General features: G+C 41.3%; 2 protein-coding genes across 6 annotated transcripts; both read right to left on the bottom strand.

Moving 5' to 3' along the window:
• Positions 1 to 173: 173 nt before the first annotated feature.
• On the bottom strand, positions 174 to 7673 carry vps51 (VPS51 subunit of GARP complex). The gene is made up of 12 exons (XM_027273814.1): positions 7480 to 7673; positions 7195 to 7408; positions 5452 to 5581; positions 5217 to 5363; positions 4900 to 5119; positions 3498 to 4410; positions 3183 to 3398; positions 2962 to 3045; positions 2706 to 2840; positions 2498 to 2619; positions 1579 to 1666; positions 174 to 1493 (listed from the first exon to the last, which is right to left on the bottom strand). The coding sequence occupies exons 1-12, from the start codon at positions 7530 to 7532 to the stop codon at positions 1233 to 1235; spliced, it is 2583 nt and encodes an 860-aa protein (XP_027129615.1). The 5' UTR covers positions 7533 to 7673; the 3' UTR covers positions 174 to 1232.
• A 1173-nt stretch (positions 7674 to 8846) lies between these two features.
• Positions 8847 to 19528, bottom strand: frmd8 (FERM domain containing 8). Of its 5 annotated transcripts, none has more exons than XM_019259571.2 (11): positions 19196 to 19528; positions 17858 to 17956; positions 17597 to 17764; positions 17145 to 17246; positions 14885 to 14943; positions 14571 to 14737; positions 12636 to 12845; positions 12395 to 12518; positions 12149 to 12298; positions 11387 to 11615; positions 8847 to 11298 (listed from the first exon to the last, which is right to left on the bottom strand). In XM_019259571.2, exons 2-11 carry the CDS (start codon positions 17946 to 17948, stop codon positions 11186 to 11188), a joined length of 1413 nt encoding a protein of 470 aa, XP_019115116.1. In that variant the 5' UTR covers positions 17949 to 17956; positions 19196 to 19528; the 3' UTR covers positions 8847 to 11185. The 5 variants fall into 5 exon arrangements, with proteins under 5 accessions (XP_019115116.1, XP_027129452.1, XP_027129451.1 ...); XM_027273651.1 differs by having other exon boundaries at positions 17858 to 17950; XM_027273650.1 differs by having other exon boundaries at positions 17858 to 17950; positions 19211 to 19528.
• Positions 19529 to 20126: the final 598 nt, after the last annotated feature.

Genomic DNA, 20126 nt, shown 5'->3' with positions numbered 1-20126 from the left:
ATCAGGTGGCGACAGTCAGCAGAGTACCTCAATGAGGCATGGCTGACAGACGTTGTGAAATATATCTGAATTACATCTTGTTTTAATGGTTGTGTAATTACAATATAATGACTACAACATGTTTATTTGTATATGTGCTCGTTTCCACTGGTTTTATATTTAAAAAAAACACATTAAAGCTCATTCATACAGTTTTATTGTAGACATAACACATTTAAACCATTCCAAAAACATACTGGAAACTTCATCAGACAGACCTGAAGGCAAGAGACACAGTAAATCTGCTGCAGTTACTTTAGTGTTACACGTGTTACGTAATCAGATGACATTCAGAGTGCAAATTATTCAGCAAAAAGACCCCTAAAAAGCATTCATGAATACACAAGATTGAGTCATTCAGATTAAAACACGTCTTCCTTCAAGGCGGAGATGAGCTACAAGCAATTTAGCATCACGGACGATTGATTTTTCTTTCCATCTTTGCAGAAATAGGAGATGAGACGTTAAACATCGAGGCTCATGTTCACTTTGCATGGCAGGCGCTTGGAATGTCTTGGTTGGTTAAGTGTTGGTAGATTTATTCACCTTCATAGTAAAATGCAATGTCTATACTTCAAACTACAGAAGCCCTAAGTGGTCATACACTCATACAGTTCATTTAATTTTTCTCATTATCCTGACGTAACAAATGTTATCCTGAAATAATAGAATAATATTCTTAAGATCTCAAGATAATGAAACTTTGTTTTCCAGAGATAATGCCATCATCGATTTGAGATTTCAAGAAAACAAAAGTATAGTCTTAATCTTGAATTAATTATGGCGTTAGCGTGAGAAGACAATGTTTCGTTATCTTGAGATCTTGAGAAAATTATCCTGTTATTTCGTGACATAATTTCTTATCTCGACACTCGAGAGAACAAATAAAATTAATGTTATCGTGAGAAAACGGAGGAAACTAAATGTATGAATGCGTGACTTCTTAGGGCTTCCGTATAAAACACAAGTAAAAAGAAAAGACTGTTAATGCAGACACTTTCATTGCTTTAGCTGACTTCTGACAGGATTACTGAGATCGCCACAAATGTTTCTGATCATTTTTTTTTACAGTATAATTAGAGTCTGAATCAATAAATTTAACATTTAACAGTAATTACAGAAAGAGGATTTAATTTTGTATCCTTGATTCCAGTGTAAAAACCGTACCAGCTGCCTGAGCTGCACTTTGAGCTTTAACCTCGTTCACAGATGACTTCGATGACGCTCTGCTCCATCGGGGCGGGATCCAAGCAGCGGTGGGCGGAGCTCCCCACTATCTCGTCCAGCAGGAAGTGCACGAGGTTCTCATCGGAGACGAACCGCCACAGGTACATCTGCAGGTAATGGCAGTCGACCTGGATCTGCTGCAGCCCGTAACGGCCAAAGGTGCGCAGGCGGACGCACTCGAGGAAAGTCTTTAAACTGATTTTGATAATTCCTGTCATCACAGAGACCTGAGGCAGTGGAACAGGGTGTGTGAGTTTGTGTGCGATGGATGATTTCACATTATGCAACAGCGTGACAAAGACACGCACTCACCTTGTTGAACTCCACCGAGCTGAAGATGTCAATCCTCTCAGAAAACAGCTTGTGTATGTTGCTCAGTAGATTAGTATCCATGGGAGCACTGCAGACAGACAGAAGGCAACCACAACTGAAATAACGACCTTATTCTTGTAATTAAAGTCAACAACTCACCCCCTGCAGTGGAAGTGAAGGAGGTAATACAGATAAGCTACATGAGCTCTCACTATATGGATTTGTTGTTGTTACTTTACCCCGGCATTGAAAAATCTACATTGTCATCCTCATATTTAAACAATGTTGTGTCTTCCCTCTCTTCTTTTCACCCTTATCTTATAGACAATTATAACAACTATTTCTACTATGAATCAGTTTTTTTCTAAAACAACACATGGTTTTGTTTTAGTATGAAGTGGGCGTGGCGACCTCGGCTGCAAAAGACATTTACACATCAAAGACAAAACAAAAAAATGTTGCTTTGTTTGTAAGTTGGTAAGTTTATGCTCAGTGTACTGTGGTCAAGATCCATCCATTGATTTCCCATAACTGCTTAACCTTATCAGAGTCACAGTCACCGGTTCATCACAGGGCTGACATAGAGAGAAACAACCATTCACACCCACAGGAGTCACCAGTTCACCTGCATGTCTTTGAACTGTGGGAGGAAGCCACACAGACAAGGAACCAGGCGACAGTGTAAGGCGATCAACCGGCTCCAACTAGAGAATATTTATCCAATAAAAAAATGACAAGTCTCCCTGTGCAGAAGATGTATTGGTGGATACGTCTAACTTGTGACTGTGATGGATCTTGCCTTTAGATTTAGGATTTATGACATGAGTTAACATATTTTCAATCATCAATTATGCATCTTTCACGTCAGAGAAATGACGGAAAGACATTAATTACCCCTGACAGAGTGTGATGCGTTTACCTTGGAGTGTAGCTGGCAGCGTAGCGTGCTTGCTGCCTGGAGCTGCTGTACACAGAGAAAGTCCTTTTGCTGGAGTCACTGCTGTGTGCTTTCCTCACACCTTCTTCATACAGAAGACCAACCTGCAGCAGAGCACAGAGGGTTCATAAGACAGCCTACTCATACACCTGAGTGGACATGACGATGTTGTGATTGTGCAAACAGTCACCTGCACATCAATCGAGGTGGTGTCTTCTACTACTCTCTTCATCACGGCGCGGACATTTCGTGGCTCGATGGTGTTCACCCAGTCTCGTGTTTCCACGCTCTTTCTTAACATCTGGGAGATGATCAGACCCTGCACCTGCAAAAAACACACAAGCAAATACACACATCTATGAGAAGAGGTTCATTGCAGGAGTATTTTCTTGTAGTGAGGTCTCTGTTTTCCCTCAGTAAGAAAAAACAACTCAGTGAAGGTTTACCTTTACGTAATGGTTCAGCAGTTTCTGTGCTGCCTCCCTGGCTTCTGCACATAAAGTTGTGACCGGTGTTACAGGGTTGTGGTGCTGAAAAGAAGAAGAAGTGTGTTTAGATGAGAGTTAAACGTTTATTTTAAAACATCTATTTGCAGTTAAATACGAGCCTTCAACAGTGTAACATGATATTTTGGTGCCCGCGGCTGCATTTATAAGCTGACAAATACCTGCACAAGGAACTGTTCATCTGTGAGAGTGAGTATGTAGGAGATAGTAGAGGTTTCATAGTCCAAGCAGAGGCGGGACAGCAGCAACAGAAGTGCCGGAGGAGTCGAGCCTCCCTTGTCTCCAGCGCTCTCACAAAACTGTCGAGAAGACTGGCACACAAACTTTATAAAGCTCACCACCAGGTTCTCGCGTACACCCTGGCTGCAGAATTCACCCTATGAGGAGAAGACAGGTAGAAACAGCTGTCAGTCTATCGCACGGGATCGTTCAGATTCATAGAGCAAAAAATGAGTTTTGAGGGGCAAACTGTTCACCTTGAAGTACGGCTTGTTGGAGAATGTAATGTCCTTAGCTGTGAAGAGATGCACTGATGCCAACACTGACTTTATCTGATTGAGAATAGCGGCTGACAGGGAGGAGAGCAGCTCTGGCAGGCTGGTTGGAGCGTCTCTGCCAGATGTCGGCCCTCCTAGATGAGCTCCGCCTCCGCCCACTGAAGCGCTGGCCACAGAAAGCCGAGGTGTTGCCAGGGCCTGCCTCACATCTGTCAAGCTGTCCATGTAGAAGCTCTGCAGGGCAGAGAGGTACTGCTTGACCCGCTCGGTTGCTGCCCGGATCACAATCTCAGTCCCCTTGTTTGGCACGGCAGAGCCCGGCAGCAGCTTGGTGACAGCCTGAAGTCTGCGGTGGAAGCGGTCGAGTGCGCGGACTAAGAGGGAGTTATCTGCGACCCCTTTCTCCTCTTGTATTCTCCGCTCCACGAGCGAGAAATATCGAGCAGCGAGATCATCTACAAAGGCGTTCAACTTCCCGTTCGCCATCTGAGGAATATTTTTGGATGCTAGCTCGCCTTTCGGAGCGTGGTTGATGAACAGTTCCTGATAGGATGTAATAACTAAACATAAGCTGCTGACAAATTCATTGCAGCCTCTGTCGATGAATTCCAGGATGTCAGTGTTTGAGGTGGGAGATGGTGTAGCGCTCATTTTTGGGGAGTTATCAGTCGGAGATCCAGCAGCTGGAGTAGATGCCCTTTGTGCAGACGCATCTTTCATGGCTGGTGCAGACGGGTACGGTCTTATCTCTGCTTCCAGACCCTGGAGGTCGGACTCAAGTCGAGACCGCGCGTGGCTCAGGAATTTATCACAGAGCTCTTCCGCTGGCTCATCCAACTGTAGCAGCAGCTCCACACACTCTGATAAATCTTTGGCGCTTGATCCGCCATCCCTGTAACGACAAAACGAGGTAGAAGGTGATTGATGATGTAAAAATCAGACACAATAAATCTCGGGATGGCATCCAATGACAAAAAAAGATTTGAAATGATAGCTGGAGTAAAATCTGTGTAAAATAAGGTCAGCGCATAATATTAGGATATGGTAAACGCCTTACCAGACAGGCGGGGAAAATCTGAACTAGCCATTTGGCCACTGGACAAAAAACTTTGTCACAATTCTGTAATGTGACTCTTAAAAAGGACCTGTGTAGTATCTAGCAGTGTATTTGCTAACCTGTCACCTCAGCCTCTCCTTCTAAGGGTGAAGGAGGAAAGGTCGTATCTAGAGCTGGTGTTTAGTTTGTCTGTTCTGAGCTACTGTATTCTGTACAGAGAGCCCTCTTAATCTGACACACTGGACCTTTAAGTGTCATTTAGTGTGTTAGAAATGATGTGAAGTGTCTCTAATCTGAATGTACTTCAAGTCGACGGATTCCCACCTGAACTTCTGTCGAAGCTCCTGCGCCAGCTTGTCCATGATGGCGTGACAGTCGTCCTGAATTCCCTTGAAGGAGGGCAGGTGACTGTACTGCTGCAGCACACAGCGGGCACGGCGGTGGGATCTCACTGCCTGAGCGTAGGCCTGCAGCTCCAGACACTTATTTAACCTAGCAGGCAGTTCAAACAGAAACTGCAGCTTCCTTAACAAGGTGTGAACCCCTGAAAAAAAGAACACGGCGAGACAGAAACGTCAAAACCAAAAAGCAACAATGAAGTCCTGCACAAGTTACTCAACAAAACAAGCGGACAGTCTCACCTGAAAGTTTTGTAATCTGCGTGTGCTGGTCTTGAAGAGTCCCGCTGATACGAGCACTGAACTCAGTGATCGCCGCCATGTTAGCAGACAGGCAATCCATTTCATCCTCCATCTTTTTGAAATCGTTCTTCATCTTTCTTATGGTGTCTGGACAAAAAACAACAACATCGAAACGTGTCAGAAAAAACGCACGATTCAACAAAATCTGACACCAACATTTCGACCAGTAACTCACCTGTGGCAGATATGAACTTGTTGTAGTTTTCATACACCAGCGTCTGCATGTCGCTGTCCAAAGAGCGGATCTGCTTGACCATGCAGGTCTCCTGGTCCATCAGCTCGGCAAGAGAACACTCTCTTCTGAGCTGCGATAGGACACAAAACAAACAAGGGTCACAGTCACACTTAAAAACCAACGATGGGGTACGTCTTTGTTATTCATAAAGCAGCTTATCCGCTCAATATGCCCTGTTTGGTCATAAAAACTGAATTATATTCCCATAAAGTTTTGCGGTTCTTTAATCTCCGACCTTTTGGGTTGATTGTAGACCAGGTGCGGCGCCAGTGCCGCGTTCTGGACCATGTGAAGGCTGAGAGGACGCCCGTCAGGAGGGCGTTACAGTAAATCTAGTCTTGAGGTGACCGTAGCTTGTGTCGGGAGTTGAGTTAGGCATGTTAAGGTCTGATTTTTCTGATGTTGTAAAGTGCAAAGCGGCATGATCAGGCAACCGAGGCGACATGAACATGATCAATCATAAGTTTTTTTTAGTATCCATGCTCTAAGCAGATTCAGTATAATTTCTGGGCACAAATTGAACCTTGGTAAAAGTGAGTGTTACCCTGTGAATGATCTGGCTCTTCAAATACAGGACAATACCTTCCCCTGTTCCAGATGTCTTAGTATTTGGGCATTACTATTACAAGAGACACGTCCTCTATCAGGACAACTTCTGTCCGCAAATTAGATCTGAAGAAATGGAAATCACTTCATCTCACATTGGCAGGGAAAGTGAACTGCCCACTGAGCATTAGACGTCTAGTCTAAGTTTATATATATATAAGTCTATAATCGGTCTATATTTTAGCCCAAACCTAGACAATAGAATTTAATCCATTAATTATTAAATATTAAATAAAAAAAAACAACTGTAAATTGTATAAATGGTGGCCAAATGTTGGATTCAAACATTTTTAACAGTCATCGAATAATGTACAGTCTATTAGACGGCTAGTCTAAACTTAAACGTCTAAAAAACATTCATTTCTAGACCACTGGCAGACTGATTTTAGACGTCTAGGGACCATTTGGACGTTTATTAGATGTCTTTTAGACTGAAAAATGCTCGGTGTCTGTATTAAAATGAACGTTCTCCCCGAATCTGTTTCAGTGTGTTTCACGCTTTCTTCCCAAATCTTTCTTTAAATCTAACGATAAAGCTTTTATCTCGTTCATATATGGGACGGCAAGAAACCTAGAACAAGACTGGAACTGCTACAGAGACCTAAATCTAAAAGGGTGGGTCAGCTCTTTCCAAATCTTTGTCATTATTATTGGGCCAGAAATGATCAGGTGGTGCAGGTGTTGTAGAGCCTGCTGCTGAAGGAGCAACTCAGGGACCCCCCATAGTGTCATGTAGAGGATGGGAGGTGGTGTTCATGATGGATGTCGGCTTAACTTAACATCCCTCCTCTCCCTCTATGGAGTCCAGAGGACAGAGCTCGCTCTCCTGTCCCTGTCCAAGGTAAGTCTCACACTAAAATGTCCTTTTCATTCACATATCATCATAGTTTCTCCAACAAGTGTCTCTCTGTGTATTTACTTGCAGTGCAGAGAGAGCAACAATGGGACTCTTTAGTTTAATTAAATAACATCATGTAGAAAAGGTGTTGTAGTTTCATGCACTGCAGGTGTTTTGGGCTGTGTCACCATGGCAGCTGTGTCACCATGGCAGCAGTGTCACCATGGCAGCAGTCTCACCTTGTTGAGGAACACCTCGGGGTCGAAATGCGGCCCGTTGATGTCGCACGGATCCAGGGACTCCGGCCGCTCCTCGGCCTTTCCTTCCTCGTTCATCCCGTAGTAAAGCTTCAGCATGCCGTGCACCCTGCGCCTCCTGCTGGGGTCCTCCGGCCCGGACCCGGGCACCGCCACCGAGCCGTCCGCCTCGCCGTCCATCCCGAGCAGCGGCCAGCTGAGAGACGGTAAACAACAGCTGACTGAACCGACAACAGCTGCCTGGAAACAAGAGCTGCGTGTGCTTACGTGGCTGGTGTGCGTGTAGCGCGGCTGTCTGCTCTCAGTGAGGAAGAGTTCATGAATAATATGAAAATAATTAAAAAGAAAAACGTCTTTATTTATCCTGTAACTGCAGCAGCTAGCTCTACACCCGGACTCTTTCCGGGTCTGTTCAGCCTATCCGGTGCTACGTCGACAAAGAGCGAGGACGTCACCACTGCGCATGTCACATGCTGTCAGAGAACCAGAAAATAAATAAATAAATAAATAAATAAAAGCTGAAAATTTAACTTTATTTTATGGTTGCCCATGTAGTAGTACATTTTGGAAAGAACTTGAGAACTATATACTGTGTAAAACAAAACATGAAATCAGCATTGAGGGAAAAAAACTTGCATTTGTTGCACTTTATTTAATGTTAATTAAATAAAGTGCAACAAATGCAATGTTATTTTTATATATATATATTTAATTAACATTAAATAAAGTGCAACAAATGCAATGTTATTTAATATATATATATATATATATATATATATATATATATATATATATACACACACACAACAAGCAGACTGACTCGTTGTCACTCACTTTTAGCTATAGCATCCACACGTTACACAAGATGCCGTGAAGTCTGACGTCAGTCAAGTTTCATTCAATATATTCAAGGTTTCATTCCATATATTCAGACTTAATTCAATATATTCAAAGGTTTAATTTCCTGAACAGCATGTCATACACACACACACATTTTTATTTATTTATTTTTTCTTTTCTTCAAAATCTAATGAACCATGAATAATACTGTAACAGTGGAATAATATCCTTGATTTGCTTTGAGTATTTTTTAAGTTATTAAAATGACAGGATTTAATGTGAAATTGAAACTGTCTTATTTATTTGTACTATTTAATTTTCTTACTGTGTGTTTGTAGTTTTTATCATTATGTTTTTTTTAAATGCTTTTAAATCGATATTGACAGATCTGCACACAAAATCGTAGGGGTGTCATTGTCATTAAATTAATATTGTTGAATTCATGGCTTGTACAACACTTTTATTATTATTTTCTAGATTCCTATGTGTTGTTATACTGTCTGTTTTGTGTTGTATGTTTTATTTTACTTGTTGCCTGTGCTGCTTCCTTTCTTGCTCAAGACTCCCTTGAAAAAGAGATTTTAGAGTAAATAACAAAAAAAAATTAGGCAAACTAAAGAGTTGCAGAAAACAGAAGTTGGATAAAGTGTGAGAATAGGTCAAAACATATAGATACCAAACATATGCACTGACAAAAACCTATTGCCTCACTAAAATCAAACACAGGGTAACAGTAGGAGTGAAAATAAGTTTGCTCAGGCTGTAGTCAGTGAAGTAGTAAACACACTAACATATTTTCAGAGAAATGGGCCCACTTTGCACCTGTTTATTAAAAAAAAAGCATATCAGACATGTTTTAATGAAGGCAGAAGGAACCACAATACACTGTTCAACAGCAGCCCAGTGTAGTTATTCAGTATATCAATATACTCACATCAGCTAGGAAAGGTGAAATGCATGGTCTAGTTTAAAATGTGGGAAATATATATATTACAAGACAGTTTGTTTTTTTTAAACTATAGCAATAACAAAAAAAAAATCATTCTGATTACCAAAACGGTCGTTCAGATTCCAACTCAGTACAAACAAAAAGGCACTTAATGCTTTTCCAAAGTGATTGCTTGAGAAGATAATGCTTATAATGACCTATTTCTTCACTTCATTCTCGTGTACAAACCGTGACAGTATATGAAAATGAAAGTAAAAATATTCTCTCATAAAAGCCAACAATACAAAAAACATCTGCAAATGTATAAACAGTGTACATTAGTATTAATAGTGCAGTATCACATGATGTGTAGTCTGTCGGAATGCCTATTCTACAATGTGACATGCATAGTGTAAGTTAGCAACAATATATCGGACTGCTGCGTTAGGTTAGGTTAGGTTACAGACTGTAGCTGACGTATAACAAGTCGAAGCGTAGAAAAGTAAAAACATTCTGCAGTTTGCATGCTCAGGAGAGTCAGGAAGAATAAATGATGCTGCCACATCTCAAAATCAGGACATATGTTCATGTGGAAGGTAGTATTACATTATTATCATTATGGTTTACCTTCTTTCGTGATCATTAGTGAGGCGAGCTTGTTCGTTAAATGCGCAGCAAAGATAGAAACTGCCTGCGTTAGGGTGAAGTTCAGAGAGAAACCTGGAGGAGTCTTCAGGACACTGAAGTCTGGGTTGGTTGTTAAGGTAGCATACTGTGTTGCAGCATGTTAGACAGGCTTGCTTTGGTGTACAGACAGAGATTTCAACATGTTACTGGTCGGTTAGGTCTGCGGCGTATGCACAGAGCACCTAATCGCTGTCCATGTCAGATAAAGTGAAGCGTTCCTTTACGGGTTTAGAAGTTTGTCCTATTTTTAATAAAACCCCACAGGAGTATGCAAAAATTCATTGTCACGAAGCTGAATAACTGACAGTGTTCCCTGTTTTCTTTCAGATAATTTCAACGGATTGTTTGCAACGAAAACAATCATTACACATGGATGACCAGAACACAGACGGGTAGGCTGCAGAAGTTTATGAGTCAGCAGGTTAAAGTCGTGCTGATAACAGCAAAACAGGATTATTTAGAAGTTGCACCATGGCATTGCATAAGATTTACTTTGTAAGTAATAGTGCACATTGTCACTTGTACCAGCGACGATTTGGAAGTTAGATTTCTTTTATAAGATGAATTCATACTTATTTTTACTGACTCAGAATGGTTTGGGAGGTTTTTGACACCAATTTATTGGTGCAAATTAATCAATGTTCCCCAATGAGCATAAAATATTTTCGGTTTTATCCTGTTGTTTTACATGTTTACACTACATTCAAGCCATTTTGCTCTCACTAATAAAGTGAGATGTGTCAAATTTTAATCAAAGTTTGTACTTACAAGAAACCTCCACAGCACAACAAATGTGCCTCCATACAGGACTCGTTATGATCAGTAACACCAACCACTTAACGTTTCTACGGCCACTTTTCTGAAGTGTCTTCACCCTTTCGTGAGAACAAGGCACTGGCAGCTTGAGAGAGCAGAACAGTGGGAACACGCCCTTTAGATCGTCCCCTGAAAGTGTGTTGTCATTGTGACTGTGAAGAGTCTGTGGTCACTCTTACAGCTTTGAGAAGTTACAAAATGTTATACGGGGGATACACTGAGGCGTTCTTGATGTTCAACCCCCAATGAGGGTTAACGTAAAAAAAGAGGTAATGCAGTGGTTATACTCAAATGAGGTTTTAACATTTTTGAATAGCAGTATACAGAGCTCCAGAGCACTGCAGAAAGGTTGAAGGATATCATACAGTCATCGATCGATCGAAGTCACTGTCTGAGGATTTCTCTAAGGCTTGTCTCAGACTTATGAATCAATAGCCATCTAATGAATGGCCACTTCAGTTTAACCTCGGAAGCGTCGCTGTTCATCGATCAGTTTAGTTTTTCACATTACTGTACTCTCTTAATATACACAACTTCAAAAGATAAATATTGTCACTCACACTTAGATCCCTCGCTTGGTCCTTTTGCATGTTCATATATTATCAGTTAAATGTCTTGGGTTCGTATCAAGTCTTTAAATCTCAATGTAAAGTGTTCAGGTTTGGTCTTTGACAGGCGTGTAGGTGGAGCTGATGGCAGAGTTTAACCCTGCTCCAGGCTCTCCGTCAATTGCACAGCAGAGTACGTGGCTGCAGACGCCTGACGGGTGAAAAAGGAGGCGGCTCTCTTCGGCTTCAAGCGTTTGATTTCTTTTCCTGAAAGACAACAACAGCAAAAGTTTAGTAGTTTACCACAGGGAGATCATCTTCTGCTAGTATGACTAAATATAACCATTAGTCTCACCATTGTCCACGTAGCTGATAGTGTTAAGTGAATGGACCCGGCTGCACACAACGCTGCTTTGCCTGTGCAGCATCCCGCGCCGTCCTCCACGTCCGTTCTTGTTGCCGCCTTCTTTCCCGGCAGGCTGCTGAGACAGGCTCGCCTCGCCGTCGATTTCGGCTGCAGCCGCTCCCTCGGACGCAGACTTCAGCTCCACGCAGAACTCGATGAAGCCGCTCATTAGCTCTGCCTGAAAAAAAAAAAGGACATAGTATCCAGAATAAACAGATGTACCTTAGTTTTTTCATGGTCCATTAGCTCTGGATTAGGGCCTGGTGTGTTATGTATTACTGTTATGTAACATCTCACCATCTGGTGGCTGACGCAGTGCTTTTCATCCCAACAATTGTTGAGTAAGGATGCTATACTAAGCAAGCGCAAAAATGATTTACATCTATTAAGTTGCTCCAAGAACAAATGGGCAGAGCAGCTGCACCTGATCATGAAGCTCTCAGAAACACCAGGTGCAGCACGCTCTCTGGAGATGGCTGTGTATCCCCTCTCTTCTTGTTAAAAACATTTCAAGGGAGACACACATAACAGAACTACATCTGTCGCCCTCTCTCTAGCGGGCGAGACGTTCTTAAAAACCGAGGTTCAAACTACAGCGGAGACCAACCCAGCAGGTGCGACCCAAAAACAGCCAATCAACACAACACACTCAACATTTCAGAGGCAATCTAAAGCCGGTTGATGATACAGGTGATTTGTGAATATCTTTACTTGTTTTGAGTAGATCTTGAGCAGCTTGTTGACGGGAGTGCCGTCTTCCTCTCCATCGAACTCCAGCCACAGAATGTGCGAGTCGCCCTCCTCCTCGGGGTAGCTGTGGTCCCAGGAAAGCTCGTTGAAACGCAGGCCAAGCAGCACATGCTGCAAGAAGACGTGTTCGGCAAGAGAAGTCAGGATAGAATCGGTGTAGAGAAATTAGTATGCACACACGGCACTGTGACGTTGACTTATAGTCACCTTTTCTTTGGCGTCCATCACATAAACTCCCTCCAGGCAGATCCCAACGTTGACAGCTTTGCGTTTTCCCCTTTGGAGAATCCCTTGCGCTGGTTTGTCAATCTCCCCAAGGAAGAAAGCACTCCTGTTTGTAGTTAAGGTCAAATAAAACATAATAAATATGAAGTGATTTGACGTAAATTTATTAAGCTGAAACTGACTTTTGTATAGAGGATAAATGGCTCATTACACAAAGTCTTACCCATAATAAGGCAGAGCGTGACATGTGGTGAGGTACTGGCGTAGGAGCTGTGTGGGAGAGCTCCCAGCAGATGTGCTGAGCTTTTTGTACGCCTGCAGGAGGTTCTGCTCCAGTCCTGCCTGACGGCTCGACTTCCCCCTCAGAGTGGAGAGCAAACCTCCGCTCCCCATGGCAACATGTGCAGGCAGAAACGAAGACAGCTTCTTCTCTCTGCGGAAAAGCAGACGAGACGAGTTTGTGCATTTAGAGCATCTCAAACGTGCAAACCTGGAGTTTTAACAAACGTCGACTGCTTAGTCTCATGTTGTTCTTGCAGGAGTTGCAAAATCTTCTTAAAGGTCTCGATTTCTAGAATATGTCAGAAATTGAATATAATATTCATAACTATGTTTTCATTAGTGTATAAATCACCTGAAAATAAGGATTGTTATGTTTTTGTGACCTCACAATGAATCTTTTATATTTGCAGAAGGAGCACAAAGTCCCAGAATGGACAAACCAAACACTGACAGTAGACTGCTGACCTAGAGATAATCTGAACAGAACCTCTTGGTCTACAGTGTAATCTGCACCCAGAATAAATAATAAAAAGAATGACTCCATTCGTAGATATCAAGATGTCATGTCAATCTTCTTTCTCAATGATCTAATCGTGTCAAAGGATTTGATTTGACTGTATTTAGGACAGGCTAACGTCTGTAAATTATATGCAGAGGATTATCTAACAACGTCTTTTATCACCTCTACAGCTGGGAAACATTATGCTCATTGAATTTGAGACTTTTGGTTTGAAAAACACCAAATAAAGATGTCAAACAGTTAAAGAGAAGTAGACGCATCAAGCTAAAACAATGTTGCAACACTCCGAGCAAACAAATATGAGACTTCCTCATAAATATCTAAGCAACGCTGACTGTAGGCGACTTGTAATGTGTGTTGCAAATACCTAAAATAAGAACAGTGCCTACACACCTGTGCACGGACAAGTATCTATTATTCTCAGCCCATTAATTACAATCAAGCCTTAAAAGGTTTAACAAAAGGAGAAAGACACACACTGCCATGATCATCCTACTCCAATCATGAATGTCATCTTGTGCATTCTTGCGCACTGCGCTCACAAACCAGCAGGCAGCACCTCTGTGGCAGAAAATTAGTGTTATCAACTTAAAAAAAAAATAAAAAATCAAAGCTCCATTCTAACAAAAGAAGCACTCTCTTGACCTTTTTCACAATGCCTGTGGATTGTCATCAAATTACAATGTGCTGTCGCTGATTGTTCTGAAGTACTTCAATCTACCGGCTGCCCTTTGGAATACGTGGGCTGAGGGACACGAGTTTGGTTGTTCTTTCTTTTTTCTGGTCCACTAAGCTGAAACGAGGCGTCCTCTCGCTAAAATGAACAGCAGGGGCCAGTCCATACTTCTTCATTTTCCAAAAAAGGTGAACTGAAGTCAACTCTGAGCTACAAAACATTCATTCAAGCAAGTGCCCGAGCCAAAGTACAGAAGGTCAAGTAGGATCATGTGTTGATCAGAAAAAAAAAACTGCAAAGTGTTTATTATCTCGCCAGAAAATGACACACAACTGGCCCACCTTCAAGTTAATGTGAGTGTATGTTGAACTAGATAAACCACAGCTATGTATTTTCATTTTAATAATAGGTTTCAACACCAACTCTGGATATAATCTGTAATTTATTTCAAAATCAGCTCATTTATTAAAAGGAATAGTTCAACATTTTTGGGAAATACACCTGTAGTCTTCCTGTTAAATAGAAAGTCACAGCCAGGAAACATTCTGGCAAAGGTCTAAAAACCTTTGTACAAAAATCAGGGTGGACTGCTTCCAGTCTTAACAGAAAACAAGTAAAAAAAATAGACACACAACTATTCCTTCGCTAAACATTTCTTTTAACCAACCTTTCAAATTTACCTTATAACAGAAGTAAACTGTTGGCCGTCAAGGCCAGTTCCCTCATCAAGAGCAAGAGACAAGGCTCCGAGACCCGTCCAGTGTTCGGGATCGCAGGGGTATCGACCTGAGAGAATGTTGCTCCTCGCCTCCTCGTACAGAAGCTTCAGCACGGCCTCATCGTCGATCTGCTCAGGAGTGAGACGATGACAGCAATTATTAATTTAGACGACCAAAAATCTTCTTTAAAGCCCACTCAGCATCTTCCAGTTTATTTGATGGAGAACAATGTCTTAATAATCATATCTAACATTAAAGAGTGCTCGTATTCGTACCTGCAGCTCTTTACATTTCGGATAAAACACGTTCCGACGGAATTGGAGGTACGGTTCATCTGAGGAAAAAGCAGACGACAGTGATGCATTAGGATTCAGTTTATCCAATCATCTCTGGGTGAGAACTCTGTGGTAGATTCTGCTCTAACTCACGGTGCTGAACTGTGACACTTCATCGACTCCACAAAAAAAACACATCAACTTTTAAGAGATTATGCAAAACAGTTGTTTTGGCAATGCACTTTGTATTAGTGTCACCAGTTCTCCTAAAAGGACCTGACAACTCCACAAACAAACAAGCGCAGCCTGTTCTACTTTGACTGTAAAGTTATGACAAATAACACCAGACTTTGAGTCAGTGCCTGACGCCTCATTTACAACTTATTCAAACTGTGTTACAGTTCTGACAACCAACATTTCTACAAACTTTGTAAAAATTAAACTTTTGTATTATCTCAATTCTGTTTTTTTCTTAGTTATCTTAATAAAACTGCAGCGTACACTCAGTATTATGTCACCACATTATGAGGGAGCTGCTGTAACTTTTAATTACGAAGTCAAAAGAAGTTGTAAGTATGCATCATCTCAGAATCAGAAAATATGATTATATTTTCTGATTACATTATAAAGGTGCGTAGCAACCATACTAATGCATACCACTCGCATTTGAATGGATTTTGTATCCATAATATAGATGTGAGATGTATTTAAACTGCTTAAACACTTAAAGAATGGGTTTACATTTGTTCGACAGTCTTCATACAAAATTCAGTTTGTCTTTCAGGTTTCCTTAACTAGTGTTTTCAGGTTGAGCTGTGGTGGAGGGATAGTAAAAGATATTCACTAAATTTGTCCAACAAAAAGCGTCACATTAGCTTCAGCTGAACTTCAGAATGCATTTTTACACAGGATAAGGACTGTGGATTTTGACCCCCATCAGTTCACATTAGGAGGAATTTTTTTTGCAGCCAGAACAGGAGGAACATCTATTTTCTGTCACGGCTTATCCTCTTCAGGGCTGCAGTCTATCCCAGATGACTTAGCACATAGAGGCAAACAATTCATACATTCACACTCACATCCACACAGGCAATTTAGAGTCACCAATAAACCTATTAAGTGCATGTCTTTGGACTGTGGGAGGAAGCCTGAGCAACCGGTGAGAACATGCAAACTCGACACAGAAAGGCGCCAGCCGAGGCTCGAACAAGGAACACGGTGCCAAACCAGGGGAACAAATGGTTGAAAAAACTGTTTAATTGTACATCTGCAGATGAGTTTCTTGAATAATTTGTCTATAGAATGTCATAAAATGACAAAACAACTGGAATGATTAAACTAAAACAGTTAATAATTTTCTTTGACCAACTTATCAATTTATTGACAAACCGCAGCTCGACTTAAATGAACTAACTTAAAATGTACGTGGCCAATCCTGTATGATAGGCTAGTTCTTACTTTCAAATGTGACAAACCCTCATCCTAAAAGTACTTCAAGGAAATATTCACTAAAATGTAACAACTGGTCTCTTCCTCTGAGCGGCTTCTCTTCATTTTGTTTGATTTCGACGTCAGTCTTTACTCGTTCAGCCGCAGGCGTTTACTGCCCATCATGCCAACTCCCTCCTTTTCCTTTTATTTGTTCCATACAAACCTGACAGCACGTTTACCTTTATTTATGGAGAGTAAGCTACTAAGCACCAACAATTTATAAGTGCAGCTGTAAATCTACAGCAAAACAGCTGCAGAGAACTGGCTGTGCTTGGCATACGGACACACACTCTGTTAAGAAACCACCGTAAGGCAGGAAATCAAAGAATGTGTTTATGCGTTTTGTTGCTGCACGGCGTTATTGTAAATAGTTGTTATTCTAAACTGACATTTATATGTTGCTGGTACATTATCACATCTCTCCCCTACACAAAATCAGATTTAGAACCAAGTTGTAGAGCTTTACTTTATCTACCGTTGAGCTGTTTTTTATTTTAGACATTTAGTTTGGATTTATGGCACCAAGTAGTGATCTTTCCTTTCATTGCATTGCTCCTTTATATCTGAGTTTTATCACGTACAAGTGCTTCTGTAAAAACTAGATGAGTAGTAGAACTTAGAAATCAGCTTAATGTGTGCCAACAAATCATGTTTCTCCAGCACAAATCTGTCTTTACAAACCAAGTTTCTTGTTTAGCCGATTTCCCCCCAAAAATGCAGTTTACTGAGTGCATGTAAACACACTGACGCACAAGCCTTAAACTCTCACCTTGTGAAATGTCTTCCTCTGAGGCCTCAGTGAAGCGGTACAGCAGGTCCTGCCACTGCCGACACAGTTTGTACGGTTGATGCCTCGCCTTTAACTGCAAATCTGAGGAGTAATGAAGAGGCAAATGTAACGCACTGAGATGTGTCTGCTTTCCTCCTGTTATTGTGAAACTGGAGATACAATCACGTTAAAGAGTATATGCCCTGATTTTTTCTGGCTGTAATAGGTGAATACATAACTTAAACCTGCATTAAATCTCGGTACAGTACTGTATACCAGCTCTATCTGTATTGTTCAGGCAACTGAGGACATATCCTGCTAAAAATATCATAAATTATATAATATTCTGTCATCGGACTATGAGATTTTTAGGGGGGGCGGAAGGAAGCATCCTTATATCTACACGTTAACATTCATTTCTGAGTGTACAAAATGTGGGAAAAAGTTCTTACCGAGCAGCGGAGAACAAAGCCAGAAGGCAAAAGCATCCTGCACAGACTCAGGAATATGGAGAGCCTCACGAACACTGCGACCCAGCTCCTGCACATTGATGCTGCCAAGCCCTTCTACGTTTAAGTGTACTGCACTCTCACCAAACAGGTATATAAGCACATCTTGAGCTGTATTAAAAAAATACAAATACAAGTAAGCTAAAGAGAAACAACAACAGCACTACAGATAGTACAGTTTTATTAATATCTGCTGTACTGTACCACGGGAGAGTGTTGCAGAGGAAGCAACACTTCCTCTTTGCGAGTGATCATCTGATGAATCTGGAGGAAAACTGCAGTCGTCTCCTTCCATCTCTAACCCTGAAACACAACAGGCAAACACTAGATCAGTCACACAATATGCACAGTTACATAGCAACATATTTCAGAAACGTCCAGGAAAAAAAGTCTCTGAAAAAGTAGTCCAGAGCGGTGAAAAACATCAAAGCTGATATACAGTATATTTCAAATTAAAACTCTCAGCTTTAACTTCAAGTATATGAGATGCACAGACGGCAAGAACATGCCTGCAGCCTCGTCCATCTAACCGTTTAACCATGCAGGATGCATTAACCCATGCCGCCTTAGCTTAACTGTCTGATGTGGGACATCGGACATGGAGAGACATTTTTGATCTACATGCAAGATGGGAGGGGACACCAAAAAAAAAAAAAAAAAAAAAAACAGTCTTGCACATCAACAGTTTACAGTTTCACTGCACATTTCTCCTTTCTTACTTTGCACCAAATCAACACTGCCAATTTGCTGTACATACTTTTGTACAATATATTTTATTTACTATTGCTATTTTGATATTTTATTATGTATAGTTGTTATGTTGTCTATCGTCACTGTGTGTAATGCTGCACTGTAATTTCACAGCTTGGGATAAATAAAGTATATCTATCTATCTATCTATCTATCTATCTATCTATCTATCTATCTAGGCTTGCTTTAAAAGGCTGTGTGTGTGTGTGTGTGTGTGTGTGTGTGTTGAAATAAATGTGTGGTAACTGCTTTGAAGATGACTACACTACACATATCAACAACATTACTAACCTCACTGACACATGCCACCTCATCCACAACCATTAGTCATGATTAAATACAGTTAATTTAGCCCATGTCTCAGTACCAGCGCCACCATGTGGGATTAAATCTGAACATTACTTCTGACCTCACCCTGTTGAACTAAAATGATTATTTAGGCTCCATAATGTCACTGTTATTCAACCCTGACTGTATGATATATAACACTAACATATCAGCCTTAAAGGAGCGAGGATGTGGATACATAACAGCAATAAAACGAGGCCTGTGTGCCCAGTTCAAACTGCATTGTCCTGTAAACAAACACACAAACAATGGTTCAAATACCCGTGGGAACATGTCAACACCGTTACATTGAATTAGCTAAAAAAATAAAAAAGGCATGAGAGGGGGGTTGTCACCAAACATGACACTTTTTAAAGATAATAAAAACACATTTACAGCCAACGAGTTTGTCACTTTAGCTACATTTTTATACTGTTAATGGCACGTGAAGAGGACTAAATGTACCTATTGTTCGCCTACCTGCCAGTTCTGGTGGATTTCCCCTTTACGTGTGGTGTTAATACCCTGTTAGTTTTGTAAACACGCTGGTTTAAAGCATTAACGAGTCAGCCGTCGGCTGTTTACAGCTAGCCACTTGTCTAAAACTAGCTTTCCGGGGCAGCTGCAACAGTTAGAGTGGGCGACCGGTGAACGATCCGCTCGTTTTGAACCGGTCTCCACTTGGGTGTGACAGGCACTCTAAGACAGATAACAAAACACCGCTTTTAAAAAATCAAGCAGTCGTGATCTGAGTAACCGTTAAAACATCTAACAGAGATTAATCCAGTGTCTGGCGATCATGTGACATTACCTCGCCACAACTGACGGCACTGTGTACGTTTGAACGCGTTGACGTGAGATGAGGTTCGAAAAATCTGATCCCAAAATTGAGTCGAACAGTGACGTTGCACACGGAGAGAAGAGCGCGCAGCGTTCTCACGTCACGTGACGCGCGAAACGTCATGTGCCTACGTAAGCAGCGGATTATTTATTTATCTAATGCAGGCTGTTGTTGCTGGTGTATTTGAATATTGCATAAATGTGCAATGACAGAATACTCTCCAGTATACTTTTATACTGTAATACTGATAGATAGAGAACTTTTATACTGTAATACTGATAGATAGAGAGGATGGTGAATACTGAGAATAAAAAAACCAAAGCCTGTGGAGCTGGTCCTGTAAGATATTACAGCTTATAACTCCATATTGTTGTGGAGAAATTGCTGAAGTCAAAGGTCAATGGTGAAGGTCAGGAAGGAAGAAAGTGCTCAGGAGCCTCTGATGTCTTATTCTGTATTATTTATTGACGCTTGGCCAAAGAGAATTAGAGACACTCTCAAAGTTTATCAGAAGTGCCTGAGTCGGTCTTACATTCTGCCCAACTCATCCTGGTG

This window comes from Larimichthys crocea, chromosome XXII (genome assembly GCF_000972845.2).
Source record: "Larimichthys crocea isolate SSNF chromosome XXII, L_crocea_2.0, whole genome shotgun sequence".
Lineage (NCBI taxonomy): Eukaryota > Metazoa > Chordata > Actinopteri > Sciaenidae > Larimichthys > Larimichthys crocea.
This window is presented reverse-complemented; position numbering and strand designations above follow the sequence as displayed.